The sequence below is a fragment of the Thrips palmi genome, unplaced genomic scaffold, assembly GCF_012932325.1.
Source record: "Thrips palmi isolate BJ-2018 unplaced genomic scaffold, TpBJ-2018v1 HiC_scaffold_19, whole genome shotgun sequence".
NCBI classification, from domain to species: domain Eukaryota; kingdom Metazoa; phylum Arthropoda; class Insecta; order Thysanoptera; family Thripidae; genus Thrips; species Thrips palmi.
The window spans coordinates 3,784,684-3,798,042 of NW_023144628.1; the positions used below are offsets into that span (position 1 = coordinate 3,784,684).

The window sequence follows — 13,359 nt, forward strand, 5'->3', positions numbered from 1 at the left end:
CCGCTTTATGGTTGGGCCATGCGCCACCCAAGTGACAGGGTGAGATGGCAAGGGAATAAACTCAGAGGTGTATTGTGTTGTTTCCTCATCCACTTTTATTGTTGATTAAATAAAAAAAATGAGAATAAAAATGAAGAAAAAAAAAAACGAAACACAAGGATCTTAAATCACTTTGAGTAATTCGAAACAGCCATGTAACAAATGAGCACAATAAAGTTTTGACAGAAAGAAGATTTGAAGGAAACAAGGCAGTTTGAAGGAATGTTACTGGTAGAAATGAGACTGTTTAAGAACTTATAAAGAATCAGCAAGTAACTTAAAACAAGTTGTGACAGGAGGTTACAAACTAAAAATAGTTACACATCAAAGTCAATCCAGACCTAGGAACTTGCACATGTATAAAACTAGAAAAGAATTTTTCTATAATTTTTTGGCTGCTCTGTTTGTTCGAGGTATACTGGATTTTGATGACTCAGATGAACCAACTTCAGCTTCATCCTGGAGTTTGATTCTTTTGGCTGGTTGTGATCCACTATCACTTTCATCAGGTCCCTCTGAGGTTGTGCCTTTGTTCTGTTGGGCACTTCTTTCAGCATCATTGGTTTCAGACTGATCATTCAGTTCTTCAAAATGAAAAAACAAAGGTAAAAATGCAATCATATTGAAGGCAAAAATTGACAATTTGGTGACAAATTTAAATCATGTTATACTGTACCTGAATCATGGTTTTGGACTGAAACAGTTTCAGATGAGCCATTCTTTTTCATGGGGCTTCTTTTCACAGGAGTGACCTCGCAAGGCGCATCATTGCTATCTTGATCTACAATTTGAACATTACTACTGATTTCTTCATCATTGATGACTTTTTTTGTTCCTGTATACCCATAGTATTCTTTGAATGACCGTTCTTCAACTTTGGAACCACTTGAAGACGAATTTTCAACTTTTCCATCAATTAAGTCAGATCGATCCAACAATTCGTCCAGTTCGTTATCAGAGAAAACTGTCAAAGAGAAAAACACATAAGGGGACTTCACCATGAAAACATACAGTTCGTATACTGAATCCATAAAGATACTTACCATAACCATTAGGATAAATCACCTGCTGATGATCTCGAGAGTTTAGCAGTTTTCGTAGCTCTACTAAATCAATGGAGTGTTCATCTTTTGGTTTAAGGGCACTGTAATTGCCTGGAACAAGAGGGAGGCTAATAAGTAATATGTCGAGTACGGCACATCTATTTGAAACTAAAATTGCTGTCATTCCAAATACACTAAATATATTTCAATTTATTAGAAAAAGTACCTTTATGAATAATAATTTTCTCAAGTTTGCGCTTTGCTGCTGCTCTAACAAATATTCGTTCATCAACAGTTCCAGCAGTTACAAACCGGTAAACAACAACAGGACGGGTTTGGCCTATCCTGTGACAACGGTCTTGAGCCTGCAGGTCAACCTGAGGGTTCTGTAAGATCAAGAACACATTAGAGAAAAGACTTGTAAAACGGGACTTACTTGAAAAATACTAGCAAATATACAAAAACATTGTACCCAATCACTATCAAATATGATGACAGTGTCTGCTGCAGCTAAATTGATACCAAGACCACCGGCACGGGTAGATATTAAAAATAGGAACATATCAGGATCATTGTTGTACTGCTTGATGTAAGCTTGGCGATCTTCCAACTTGGTATTGCCATCAAGTCGAACATAGGGGAACGAGCGAAGAGATAAATAGTCTTCTAGGATTTCAATAAGTGATGTGAATGTGCTAAACAATAGAACCTATGAGATAAAAAAGAAAAGATTAATAAAATATGAAAAGGTAAAAAAATAAAAAATAAATAAAAAATAAGAAAGCTTTGAAATTACAGTTGTTTTGATCCAAACAACATAAAAGTACAGAAGAAAAGATGAAAGGGTACCTTATGCCCTCTTTCCTTCAATTTAGTTAACATAGCATCCAGAACCTGCAACTTGCCAGATGCTTTCACTAGATCTTCATCAATACGAGCATACTCTGTGCCTTGTTCCAAAGGATACTGAATCAAATATGGGTGGTTGACTATTTTGCGCAACATCATAGAGGAATTCTGCATTTTTACTCGGATTGCATACTTAGGGTTTTCTTTATCTTCAACAATCAGAGTTTTACTGTAACAAGGTCATAGACAAAAAATCAAATATCCAGCACACACATGGGGCAAGGAGGTCTAGTAGAATACTAACTTATCAATTGTTGATCCAGAACTGTTCATAAGAGCATCTTCATCATGAAACAGATCCTCCAATACATAATATTTCTTAGTTTGAGTACAGGAACGTTTGGGGCGTGACCCATCTTCCTCAACATCTTTTTGCTAGGAGAAATAAGGTCATAAAAAAATGCAAGAAACCAAACATTACAATCAAGTTCATTGTTCTGGTACTTACTTCATCCATAGCTTTCAGTTTTGAATAATTGTAATCCAAGACTGCTCTATATAAATCTAGCTGAATGGAACTCATTGGAGCATATACAACTAACTCCTTCTTGGAGGGAAGGTTTAATTTCACCTCAGACTTCACCCGTCTCAACATGAAAGGTGAAAGGATCTACAAAGAGTAAAGATGAACCAGTTTACACCATCACAGTATCAAAACTTTTTCATTGGTTTAGCTTCACAAAAATTACTTTGTGCATCGTGGATAATATTTGTGACTTTTTCTCTTCTTCAAGAACCTTTTCACTGGCGTTGTCATCTGACAAATCTTCAATACGGAACCAAGATTCAAATATTTCTAGATTGTCAAATATTTCTGGGACAAGGAAATTTAACAAGGCCCAAAGCTCACTTAAACTGTTGTGTAGCGGTGTACCAGTTAAAAGCAGACGATTTGCAGATGTGTACTGCCGGAGTGCCCTATTGGTGACAATGTAAATTAAAATAAATACCAACAAGAGAATTGTGGGTAGGTAAAACAAGCAGGGTAACATACCGTGATAACAGACTGTTGTGGTTCTTTAAGCGATGGCCTTCGTCAATTATAATGTATCTCCAGCTTGTCTTATTGAGGAATTTGGCATCTCTGAGAGGATAGTCATAAGAGGTGATAATAACAGGGTAAACCTTATGACCCTCTACCACCTTTTTCTGTGACATCTTCTTCCGCAATGCAATTCTACTTTCTTCATTCCCATAATACAAAATAAAAGGAATCTAAAGGACGACAATATTTTAAAATATTAATTAACAAATCCAATTAGCAAATATCTCCAATCAAAGCACTAGAGAATTCCCTACCTGTGGTGCAAATCGTTCAAACTCAATTGCCCAATTAGGTAGGGTTGAGAGAGGTCCTATGACCAGGAAAGGACCACGAACATTTTTTTCTACTAAGTGACAAATAAGAGCAATTACTTGAATAGTCTTGCCAAGACCCATTTCATCAGCCAATATTCCATTGACACCATTTTCAAACAACAGCTAGAAAAGAATAAAATTCATTTAAAAAAGTTCAGCAAGTAAATACTTTAAATGAAGACATTCAGTAAAAGTGAGAGAGACTATAATTGAGGCACCATTCAAAATTCAACTTACTCTCAACCAGTTAAGCCCTTCCATTTGGTAGTCCCTGAGGCATGCCCCAACTAGCAGCTTTGGTTGACCAAGAGGAACAACAAGACCACTTTCCAATGTCTTTGTTCTACCACTGTCAGCATCCTCTGCAGCTGGCCCCTCTTCAACATCTTCCTCTCCAGATTTCTTAAAAAAAATAATGCAAACATATTAAAATAAGATACACATGTTAGGCAACCTAACAACCTACGTGTAACAAGCATACCTTATTGGCGATGACATCAGCAGCAATTTCCATTACCCGCTCGGTGTCTCTTTGATTTCCTTTGCGGGGCACAGGCTGATCATTTTTGTCATCCTTCTTCCTAAAAGATTGACAGTATTGTACATTAATTTGTAAGAGTGTACAAAGGAAATCATGCCCTGCAGCATTTGAAAGAAAGAAAACTGATTACCTTCCTCTCCCTTTTTTGGGACTGTTTCTTTTAAGTGGATCTTGTTCTAATTTTTTAACAAGAAACTCGGTATAAAATTGGCTTTTAGTCAATAATTCAACAAGTTTCTTATACTGATGATTTTTGTCAATGTCCTACAAGGAATGGAAGATGTGTATCAGTAGTCAGGCGATGATAATTAAGTAATCATATTTAAAAAATCTTAAATTATGGAACAGAACACAACTTACCTGTGGCTTGTAATCTTTTTTGTGTGCCTCTTGGGATTTTGACATCACTTTATCTAAGCGTTCACTTTCTTCTTCAAGAACTGCATCCATCTCAGAATGTGTTTCTGCATTGGACAATGGTTCTGTGCTACCATTGGCTGTGGATTCCGTGGCATTATCTACCCCATCAGTTTGAGGCACATCCTTTCCATTTTGTCCATCAGATGTTTCACTTCCCGACGAGCTTGCAGCATGACTAGAAGATTCCTCCATTGTGAAGGTCTGCGGACAAAACAGACAAGTAGAGATGGTATAGGAAAATTAGAAGAGTAGTTCCCTAGAGATGCAACTTGATAGCCTACTTAGCAGTGGCAACACAGCTCAACACTGGTGTGCACATGATTAAAGTAAACATGTTATAAATTCTACCTTCTTTACTATGGTTTTCTCTCTTATGAAACCGTGATCGTTAAATACATTCGGCATTCTCCTAACCTTTGAGTTTACCAAGCTGCAGCGTCAATTATGATGAAGCGTTAAAATAAATACCTATGTACGTTGGCATTAACACAGACAGTGGCTTGGTACCTTAATTAGCCCCCGGATGTACCTGCAGATCACGTAGATCCCGATTAATCCCAACAATAAGACAGGCACCAACAAAACTTCTTGAAGAACTCTCCGAATCTGACAAAAGAGGCGGGAACGAGGGGGCGGGAGGGTAAGGGGAGGGGAGGATTGGAGAGATTCCCTGCAGGAGACCTGCGAACACTCACTTAAGAGCATTGCGACTCTCGTTACTTTTTATTTTGGTAATAATACTTTCATAATTATTTCAAATGAAACACTAATTTCCCTCACTACACCACACCAACTATTTAAAGCAAACCTAAAAGCGCTAAAAGACTTTTTTACTGCACCGAAGTGCATATAATTGATCCAAGAGATATTCACAGTCACTCACGTCAACAACAACAACAACTCGCACCGTGGTCGTCGGTGACAACAAATACTTGTCAGGCTTGAGGTTTCTCTCTTGGATTGATGAAATGGATGAAAAGGATAGACAAACTCTTAACGACAATTTATCCAAATTGTCAGTAAACTGCAATTTTGATTACGTCTTAGGTTGTCTGGAGAACCTATTTACTGAGAGACAGCTGCAAATGTACCGGGTAAGTTTTGTTTTGTTACTGATAGGGCAGTCTTTGTGGATCTGATCTATTGCTACGTTTCTCCTGTTCCTTTCCTTCCAATTTAGAGTGAATCTTTCATGAAAAAAACTGAAGAATTGAAATGTCAGTCGTTATTTGAAGATATTCAAACTCGAGGGCCAAACGCCTTCAAGGATCTCTTACAGTGTTTTAAGAATACGGGTCATTTAACTCAATATATGATATTGACTGGCTTTCACAGTGGTAAAACCGATACGGAATCAAGAGATGAACAGGAGAAAGTAAAAAAGTCTCGCACAATCCAACGTCCAAGCCAATCTGTATGTGCAAATGTTTTTTATTTACTACCCTTTCACCATTTAATAAGACGTTTCATTGGAACTTTTGGTATGATTTAAAGGTTTATAAGATGACATCAGACCCAAGAGGCTATTTCATATTTATCAACAATATCAAATTTCAGAAACTTGATGAAAGAAAAGGAGCACATTTAGATAGGGCATTTGGAAATCTCTTGATAGATATGGGCTATGTAGGTACATACCACCAAAATCAGACCAAGAAGGTATGGGCATGAGTCTTTTCTATGTACTACCTTATGTTATTTCCTGGTGGCACTCAGTCAAGTTTCTTCTGTCTTCAGGATATGCGGCGCTTGCTCAAAGAATTCGCCGCCAAAGAAGATTTATCAACAGTTGATTCTCTAATTGTAGCAATTTCAAGTCATGGTAAAGTTAATGACTCAATGGAATTGATGATTTGTTCATCTGATGATTTAGACGAATCGGATCCAATCCTTGTGAATGAGGTCATTTCATTGTTTGATTGTTGCAAGTTACCTCAAGGACAACCAAAAATATTTTGTATCAATGCATGCAGGTAACATTGTTGTAGGAATGTATGGTTTGGCTTAGTTTGGAATTGTGTTGGAATCAGCTGATATAACCATCAAAGATGTTTATTTTCAGGGATGATAAAGATGGACGCACTGAAATTATTCATAGGCGAAATATGTGGTTGGATACTTTCTTTCTGGCTCCATGTTTTGAAGGTCGGTCACATGCTGGAAAACCTATTGGTTTTTTCTAGACTCTTCTTTTCTCTCTTTTTCTCTGCCAGGATATTTGGTTGAAGTTTTTACCATTCAATACAATATTTAGAAATTAAATGCAATTTTTTTTATAGGAACAACTGCAAATAGGTTTGAAGAATATGGTTCTTGGCTGTTCATGGCTCTCATTGAGGTCTTTAAAGAACATGCATGCGACAAAGACCTGGATCAAATGAAAAACCTGGTAAACTCCAATTGCATCAAGTTGTTGAGACTGTTTTTCTTTTTAAAGCAGTTTAAGTTATGTTCAAACCTTTTTCAGATCAATGATAAATTTGAAGAATATTATCATCATTCTCATAAAATACAAACACTTTCATTCTACAAATATGGAGTAAGCAAACGATTGTTCTTTAATCCTGGCCTGTATGATCAAGGAGCGGCAGCAGCATCATAAAAATTTCAACAAGTCTCTCCAAAGGTTTTGGAGTCTGAACAAGTAGGACGTACTGATCAAGCCTCAAATACAAAATCGAAGTACTGCATATGGGGTGATATGTTTCAACTCACATTTCAAAAATGTTTTCAATAATTTAAGGTTTACTAGAATCAGGGATTGTGTACAGTTGTCTTTAAACAATGCTATTATTTACATAGTTTATTTTTCACAGTGTTTAACTATAAGATATATATGTATATATATTTATGGATATATACATTAAATTTTTTAAACAGAAGAATAGTTTTCCTTAGATTTTATGCTGAAATACAGCAAAATCATCACATACTGGAAAGATCTACAGGAAAATAAAACTTTACAGGGGCCTTTTGTTAAAGGCTCATTGGTTGCACATGTTAAATACATCATATGTACATCTTCATAACCACCCAAGCACTGATAAAACAAACAAAAAAAATAACAATGCTAACAAACAGAAACAATGAGCAAGGGAACCAAGTAAGCTATCCGCTTTAAACTGCAAAACTGAGTAACACATGGAAAGAACAAAGACTAAACCTGTTCCTGAAATAACTACAGATAAAATGTGAATGAAAATAGCATACGGGCATGGGAAATCAGACCACCTGACATGCCGGCCAAAAAAGCAATTTAAATTGTTTAAAAAAATACTCCCAGTTCACACAGTTGTAGATATAACAGATTCAAAGTGACATTTCTAGTTGTTCCCAGGCATTGCCTATTGATCCCCCCCTCCCCTTAACATCTGCAAACCAACAAGCAATTGAATTAGAAAACTATTAGATCAATAGAAACAATGTGCACTAGAATGTCTCATTTTTAGTGTACTTACATTTATACTACATAAAGCGAGTTCGTTTGTGAGTAGGAGAATCCATATTAACATCATGAGGTGGACTCGAAGATGCCGGCCGTTTAGTACCATTACGTACAAATTCGCTTGCGATGTAGGTGCTTAGATCAGCAGACCTTGGTTTCCGAGCAAAACTGACATTTGAACCTTAGGAAGGAAAAGGAAACGGTAAAGTGTACAAGGCATCTGAGCAACTGCAAAAAACTGGTCATTTCAAACATGAATAGAAAATCACACTTACTTGCAATAGACAAGGCCTCTCTGAAAGTATGCATGTTATCTTCTGTGTTGATAGTGGCTGGGTTATTGTGGTGGAAATGGTGGATGTCCATCTGCTGAGCATTGGGAGATCCATGACGTTCTGTCAGCATTACCCTTGGCCTCGGTGAGACTCTGCTGCAATTAATATGTAAAAATTGAAAAGACAAAAAAACAAACTATTAGAAACATTAACAATAAAAATTACAAACAGAAAAATGAATGAAATTTTATATCTTTGTTTGTCTGAGTCACCCACAACAGCATACCTATGATGAGGACGTAATGGGGGTGGTTTGCCTGCCAAATATGCCATCAAGTCTTCTCGGCGAATGTGGCGGCGTTTCTTTCTTGCCCAGTTCATTAACTCCTTATTACGCCGTTGATAGCCACACTGGACTCCTAGCTCACCTACCCGCCTAATGGCATCAGTTGAATCTGAAAATAAGTTTAGAAATTCAAAGAATAAAAAGGTAACTCCTTAGAAATAAAACAACCGTCATTTAAAACTAATATGTAACCTAGTCATAAAGAATTGATGATATTACAAAAGACTAGAACAAAGGAAATACAGCAAACTAGATGAAAAATTAAATCAGACTGTGGACAATCTTAACAGTTCATTTGCTTCTGCTAGATAGAAAATTCTGAAACATGTTGATTTAAGTGAAAAAAGTCGTTATTGCAAAGAGGTCAGACTGGGTCAGAACATTACTTTTGAACATCGTAAAAACATAGTAAAGGGACTGCTACGGAAGAAAACTAGGCGGGTTAGTTTAATTTAAATTTTAACAAACACAGAGAGCATGGAAATGGAGCAGAAAGAGAATAACTGCACAAACTTGGGTTGAAACTACATCTTTTAGGGGGTGTCTGAATAGTTATTGGCTGTGCATGCACTTAACCTCATCAAAACAACAGAAGTCACAGCAATCAACCTTGACACCTCACAGAGGCTTCCATCGCAAAACACACACACGGCACTGCCATACCTTTGTACAGTGAAGTGACGGTGCCGGCGGCCGTTTGAAAGGGAATCCATAACGAAACGCCCTGCTGCCGATCTGAAATAATAAACAAACCCGCAACAAATCAATATTGTCAGTTCCCAGAACAGACGGCCTAACTGTAGCGACGGAGAGAGCGTTTCATTAGTAACCTAAGGAATGTGCGTCGCAGGCATTACCTTTATACAGCTGTGCGATAGCAGTGGCCGTGTTCTGAAACAATAACCAATTATTGTGGATGGATCTGTCTCGCTCGGCCTGCAGCTGACCCTCGCAATCAGGCTCGCTCTCCAAGTGCTCGGCACATTGTTGTTCCCAATTGGCGAGCCACAAATCCACTAGTGGGTCCTCTTCCCTCTCGCGTTCTTCGCTCATTTTCTGTCTAAATTGGTGTCGACTTGAAATGAGAGTTTAAAGCTACACAAAGCCAGACAACAGACAACACCCAGTCTTCGGACTGCCTTGCCGTCCCCGAGCCTCTTCACTCCACTTCAGCTTTCAGCCCACTGTACTTCTGAATTTCAGACACGAACACAAAGAATCATGGGCAATACGTGGTCCAAGACGGTCGTTTTGTGGCACAATTCCCTCAAGTGCGGCAAAGCGTGACGGCGAGGCTTCGTGGTATTTACGGAGAGTTTCGCGAAAAGACTGACAATCCGATTCTGGACGAATGACTGAAAAATGGAGATGAGGAAACACTGGACTGGACACTTCGGATTTTAAGCCACCGCCTTCAAGGGAAGGGCCAGCAGAGTTCGGTGAGAAGGCTGTGGTTCAGTTATTAAAAACAAACAACACTTGGATTAACTTTTTTGAACCAGGAAACTTTTGTGATGTGATGGCAAATAGGAAATAGAGACTTAGTTCGTCACCTACAAGTTCCTGCCTGGTTTTGTTCGAATTGTTTCCTCTGTGGTTTGTTTGTTCGATGCAGTGCTAGGCCTTGCTGCAGTGCAGATCACTTGTCATTGATGACAGCTGATAATTTGCAATTGTTTTCTTACTGCTTAATGAAAGTGTACTTTGACATGGCTCCCTTTGTATTGACCATCTTTTCAAAAGTTACCTGCTTCAAGTCGTATGGTTGTTGCTAGGTTAAAACTTTTCAATATGTTCACAGCATAGGGTTGCAAATGACAGTGAGTGACATTTTGTTTTGGAAAATTTTTGTATTCTTTCCATGAAATAGTGCAAACATTCCTAACATTGTTTTATTTTTTACAGATTTTTGTGTTGTGTTACAATGACCAAAATGTTAGAAGAAACCGAAGCTTTCCTTCCACCTGAGATACTTTCTATGATATTTGAATATCTGCCTGCATCAGATATTGCCAATTGTTCTCTGGTTTGTTTGCGATGGCGAGAAGAAATTAATCGCAATGAGCTTTGGAGACGCTTGTGTCTGCAGCGCGGTTGGGCTGAAGTTCTGGATCAACCGGAAGTTTGGAGCCAAACTACTTCCCGTGTGGAGCCCAATTTTAAAGCACCTGAGCAAAAAGAAGGATCAAGACTAGTCCCATTGTGCTCCTGGCATGTGGACTTTCTTCAGTGTGCACATCTGTACAAGAATTGGAGACAAGGCTGTTATGCCATCCAGAACTTTGATGAAATTGTTTCTGAACAATTAGGGCATGTCCTCATCACCTCAATGGATCTCAATCGCATGTTTGTTGTCCTCGGCGACGACACAGGTGGTGTTACAATATGGAAGCAAGCAAAAGAGAAGCCAGAATTTGTTGAATATGTTTCCTGTTTATTCTCAAATGCTGTCATATCTGAAATATTTTTGGAGGGTACTTCTTTTGCGGTTCTTCAGCTTGGACTATTACAAGTCTACCACAAAAGTGACAGTGGAAATTACACTTTGTGTTATACTAAGGCTATGATAGTTGAAGCACCTGATTTGCCTCCATTGTCTCTTGGCGAAACTGATAAAGCCCTAGATGATTGGTTTGTGGAAAACATCTATGAAAATTTTGAGGAGGATGAATTTCGCTATGCAAGAGCATGCCAAGATCCTGTTGTAGCCTTTTGGGGTACTATTAAATCTGTAGAAGTTCTGTCCCTTAAACCTGGCGGAAATCTTAAGACTTTGAAGTTACCATTTGAAAACTATAAAATTAGTGATGTTGCTCTTGGTTCTCATGCCTCTCTTATCTATGTAGCCCTTGAAAGCAAAGTACTAGGGAATGTTATTTTAGAGTATAGTTTAGAGAAAGATTTATGTGTGAAACAGCTTCAAGACACGTCTACAATAATGCGTATTCATTTAAATTGTAACTTTCTTGTTAGTGTGAACAAGCAAGGAATATTCACTATCTGGGACTGTTTGAAAGGAGGAAAGCATTGTGTACTTCCTCCCCTGGGTCTTACATTCCAAGACACAAGTTTGGGATTGTTTGGAGATTCTATTTTATACCAATCAGGTAACACAATTGGTTCTGTTCTAAACAGTACAGGGAAAATTCAGTTCAACAAATTTGAGGTGGAACCATCAACTAAATTTCTTACTAAAGGTATGGGCGATCTGTTCATATTAAGAAATGGAGAAGATGTTGAAGTATGGAGTTGGTTAGACAAAACTCTAAAGTATTGTATCCAAGGGATTTTGCGCAAGGATGATCGCTATGCTGCGTGGTGTAATGATGCATGTATTGTTCTGTGGGGATTTTACACACCACCAATACTCATTTGGTTCTGGTGATTCCCTATCCGTGTGAAGAAGTCAATAGAACGTAAGTTAATTTAAAACAAACCATTACATTTTATAAAATATATCTGTGATATGGCATAAGTTTTATGTATGTTTGGAAGAATTTAAAAAAAGGGAAATTGGTGGTGTAACTACTTTTAGGCTGTTCTTTGAAGTACTTACACATCAGAGAACTTTGTGTTTGTATGAAAAAATTATATTTTGCGAGTTATCTTATTTGTCATTTATCATTGAGCCAATGTTATCAATGTTATCTTAAAATATTGATTAAATAAAATATGTTGTCAGTAATTGATGTTTTTTCCAAATAAATTATTGTTCCTGACACCTTGTTGGTGGGAGGAAAGGGGGCTTTGTTCGTACTGCAGGCGACGCAGCCCAAGGCGCAGCACCCTGGAGGAAAGGCAAAATGTCGCGCTTTGCCTCTGTAAGTAAGCAACTTTTGGTGCTTTCCCCCTAGAGCCCATTCCTGGATCCGCCCTTGGGCTAAGGCGCTTGCTCACGCAAGGGGCTACCCCTAGCCAACCCCACCGCGGGGCCGCGGTCTAGGCCGGGGCAGAGGTGTGGGGGCTACGCCGGGCTACGGGAAGCTTGCAGTGCAGCGAGCTGCTTGCCGCGGAGAACGCGGCTCGCGGCACTTTCGGGGGGCCTCCAGCCAGGAGGCACTGGCGCTGTGTGTATGTGTGTGCCCGAGTCATTGTTACATTGTCCCTGACGGTTGACCTGGGCACCGGATGCCACCACGGTGTCACCGAGAGGTGTCACCTGCCCGTCGAATGAAAGGTCGCGGCGAGGGTGTGGTCGGCCTGCCTTGGACTCCCGCCACAGTGAGTCGCAGTGAGTGGCGCACGGCCCGCGCGGCAGCACGGCCATGGCGCGCTACGTCCTCAAGCTGCCTCCTCTGCCCCAGATGGGGTACTACCAGGACCTCGCCGCCGACGCCAGCCACCCCTTCCACACCATCCAGGTACGGAGGCCGACGGCGAGCCGACGGCGAGCCGACGGCGCTCATGGCCATTTACTAGTGACCGGAAGCAGGCGTGCGTGCGCGGCGTGACGCGGCGCGGCGTGCTGGGCGTGCGGCCGGAAGGAGGCCCGGCGTTGAAGCGACGGAGAGCAGCGCCGCCGCGAGGTGGTCGTAGTTGGGTGTCGAGAGCCCCAGGGCTTCAGGATCGCAGGTGGTTGGCCCTCCAGGATGACTGCATTCGCTTCGCCAGGGGCTCAGCAGCTGGTGGAGCGCAGTCCACACATCGGCTGGGCAGCCAGCCGACGGTAGGACGGACAGTGCCGCGCCACGGCTTTCCGCCACTTCCGGCCTCCCAGCCTCGTCCCCGGGCCGCGCGGGCCGCGTTCCGGACGGTCACCGCGGCAACGCACCGAGGCAGCGAGCACCGACACGGCGTGCAGCGTGCACCGCACGGTGTCCTGCGCGGTCCACGGCAAAACTCGACCGGAAGCTGCGCGGGGGCGGGGCGGGGACACACGTGGCGCGGCGCAGCGCGGTCAGCCGGGGCCGCGACACGGAGTGCGGCACCGCGGAGCGCCATGGAGGCCGTGGGGGACGCGGCGCGCCGCCAGTAGCGCCGTG

At 40.7% G+C, this 13,359-nt stretch overlaps 4 protein-coding genes across 10 annotated transcripts; 2 read left to right on the plus strand and 2 right to left on the minus strand.

Annotated features, from left to right (window-relative positions):
* Positions 1 to 70: 70 nt before the first annotated feature.
* LOC117645797 (lymphocyte-specific helicase-like) lies at positions 71 to 5,031 on the minus strand. Of its 4 annotated transcripts, none has more exons than XM_034386222.1 (16): positions 4,819 to 5,031; positions 4,252 to 4,512; positions 4,022 to 4,155; positions 3,832 to 3,931; positions 3,588 to 3,752; positions 3,291 to 3,473; positions 2,986 to 3,206; positions 2,681 to 2,909; positions 2,440 to 2,601; positions 2,236 to 2,366; positions 1,932 to 2,160; positions 1,555 to 1,791; positions 1,309 to 1,468; positions 1,083 to 1,193; positions 716 to 1,003; positions 71 to 623 (listed from the first exon to the last, which is right to left on the minus strand). In XM_034386222.1, the coding sequence occupies exons 1-16, from the start codon at positions 5,014 to 5,016 to the stop codon at positions 421 to 423; spliced, it is 3,012 nt and encodes a 1,003-aa protein (XP_034242113.1). In that variant the 5' UTR covers positions 5,017 to 5,031; the 3' UTR covers positions 71 to 420. The 4 variants fall into 4 exon arrangements, with proteins under 4 accessions (XP_034242113.1, XP_034242114.1, XP_034242116.1 ...); XM_034386223.1 differs by having other exon boundaries at positions 4,841 to 4,950; XM_034386225.1 differs by having other exon boundaries at positions 4,780 to 4,920.
* A 160-nt stretch (positions 5,032 to 5,191) lies between these two features.
* On the plus strand, positions 5,192 to 7,193 carry LOC117645803 (caspase-2-like). 3 transcript variants are annotated; one of them, XM_034386239.1, is made up of 7 exons: positions 5,192 to 5,405; positions 5,492 to 5,725; positions 5,806 to 5,970; positions 6,049 to 6,284; positions 6,374 to 6,456; positions 6,591 to 6,700; positions 6,779 to 7,193. In XM_034386239.1, the coding sequence occupies exons 1-7, from the start codon at positions 5,280 to 5,282 to the stop codon at positions 6,911 to 6,913; spliced, it is 1,089 nt and encodes a 362-aa protein (XP_034242130.1). In that variant the 5' UTR covers positions 5,192 to 5,279; the 3' UTR covers positions 6,914 to 7,193. The 3 variants fall into 3 exon arrangements, with proteins under 3 accessions (XP_034242130.1, XP_034242129.1, XP_034242131.1); XM_034386238.1 differs by having other exon boundaries at positions 6,591 to 7,193; XM_034386240.1 differs by lacking the exon at positions 5,492 to 5,725 and having other exon boundaries at positions 6,591 to 7,193.
* On the minus strand, positions 7,100 to 9,732 carry LOC117645807 (UPF0472 protein C16orf72 homolog). 2 transcript variants are annotated; one of them, XM_034386245.1, is made up of 6 exons: positions 9,235 to 9,732; positions 9,041 to 9,112; positions 8,318 to 8,486; positions 8,032 to 8,183; positions 7,770 to 7,937; positions 7,100 to 7,682 (listed from the first exon to the last, which is right to left on the minus strand). In XM_034386245.1, the coding sequence occupies exons 1-5, from the start codon at positions 9,428 to 9,430 to the stop codon at positions 7,777 to 7,779; spliced, it is 750 nt and encodes a 249-aa protein (XP_034242136.1). In that variant the 5' UTR covers positions 9,431 to 9,732; the 3' UTR covers positions 7,100 to 7,682; positions 7,770 to 7,776. The 2 variants fall into 2 exon arrangements, with proteins under 2 accessions (XP_034242136.1, XP_034242135.1); XM_034386244.1 differs by having other exon boundaries at positions 8,032 to 8,186; positions 9,235 to 9,430.
* Positions 9,733 to 9,839: 107 nt separating this feature from the next.
* Positions 9,840 to 12,066, plus strand: LOC117645801. The gene is made up of 2 exons (XM_034386231.1): positions 9,840 to 10,197; positions 10,283 to 12,066. The coding sequence occupies exon 2, from the start codon at positions 10,302 to 10,304 to the stop codon at positions 11,760 to 11,762; it is 1,461 nt and encodes a 486-aa protein (XP_034242122.1). The 5' UTR covers positions 9,840 to 10,197; positions 10,283 to 10,301; the 3' UTR covers positions 11,763 to 12,066.
* Positions 12,067 to 13,359: the final 1,293 nt, after the last annotated feature.

Excerpts from the sequence above, each read along its gene's own strand:
- LOC117645797 (XM_034386222.1), bottom strand. The coding sequence starts at position 5,016 with ATGCTCTTAAGTGAGTGTTCGCAGGTCTCCTGCAGGGAATCTCTCCAA. Across the intron at positions 4,513-4,818 it reads ACATCCGGGGGCTAATTAAG|ACCTTCACAATGGAGGAATC; the intron begins GTACCAAGCCAC and ends TTTTGTCCGCAG. Across the intron at positions 3,474-3,587 it reads AAGGGCTTAACTGGTTGAGA|CTGTTGTTTGAAAATGGTGT; the intron begins GTAAGTTGAATT and ends ATTCTTTTCTAG.
- LOC117645803 (XM_034386238.1), top strand. The coding sequence starts at position 5,280 with ATGGATGAAAAGGATAGACAAACTCTTAACGACAATTTATCCAAATTG. Across the intron at positions 5,406-5,491 it reads GACAGCTGCAAATGTACCGG|AGTGAATCTTTCATGAAAAA; the intron begins GTAAGTTTTGTT and ends CTTCCAATTTAG. Across the intron at positions 6,457-6,590 it reads TCTGGCTCCATGTTTTGAAG|GAACAACTGCAAATAGGTTT; the intron begins GTCGGTCACATG and ends TTTTTTTTATAG.
- LOC117645807 (XM_034386244.1), bottom strand. The coding sequence starts at position 9,430 with ATGAGCGAAGAACGCGAGAGGGAAGAGGACCCACTAGTGGATTTGTGG. Across the intron at positions 9,113-9,234 it reads TATCGCACAGCTGTATAAAG|ATCGGCAGCAGGGCGTTTCG; the intron begins GTAATGCCTGCG and ends TTATTATTTCAG. Across the intron at positions 7,938-8,031 it reads AGAGGCCTTGTCTATTGCAA|GTTCAAATGTCAGTTTTGCT; the intron begins GTAAGTGTGATT and ends TTCCTTCCTAAG.
- LOC117645801 (XM_034386231.1), top strand. The coding sequence starts at position 10,302 with ATGACCAAAATGTTAGAAGAAACCGAAGCTTTCCTTCCACCTGAGATA.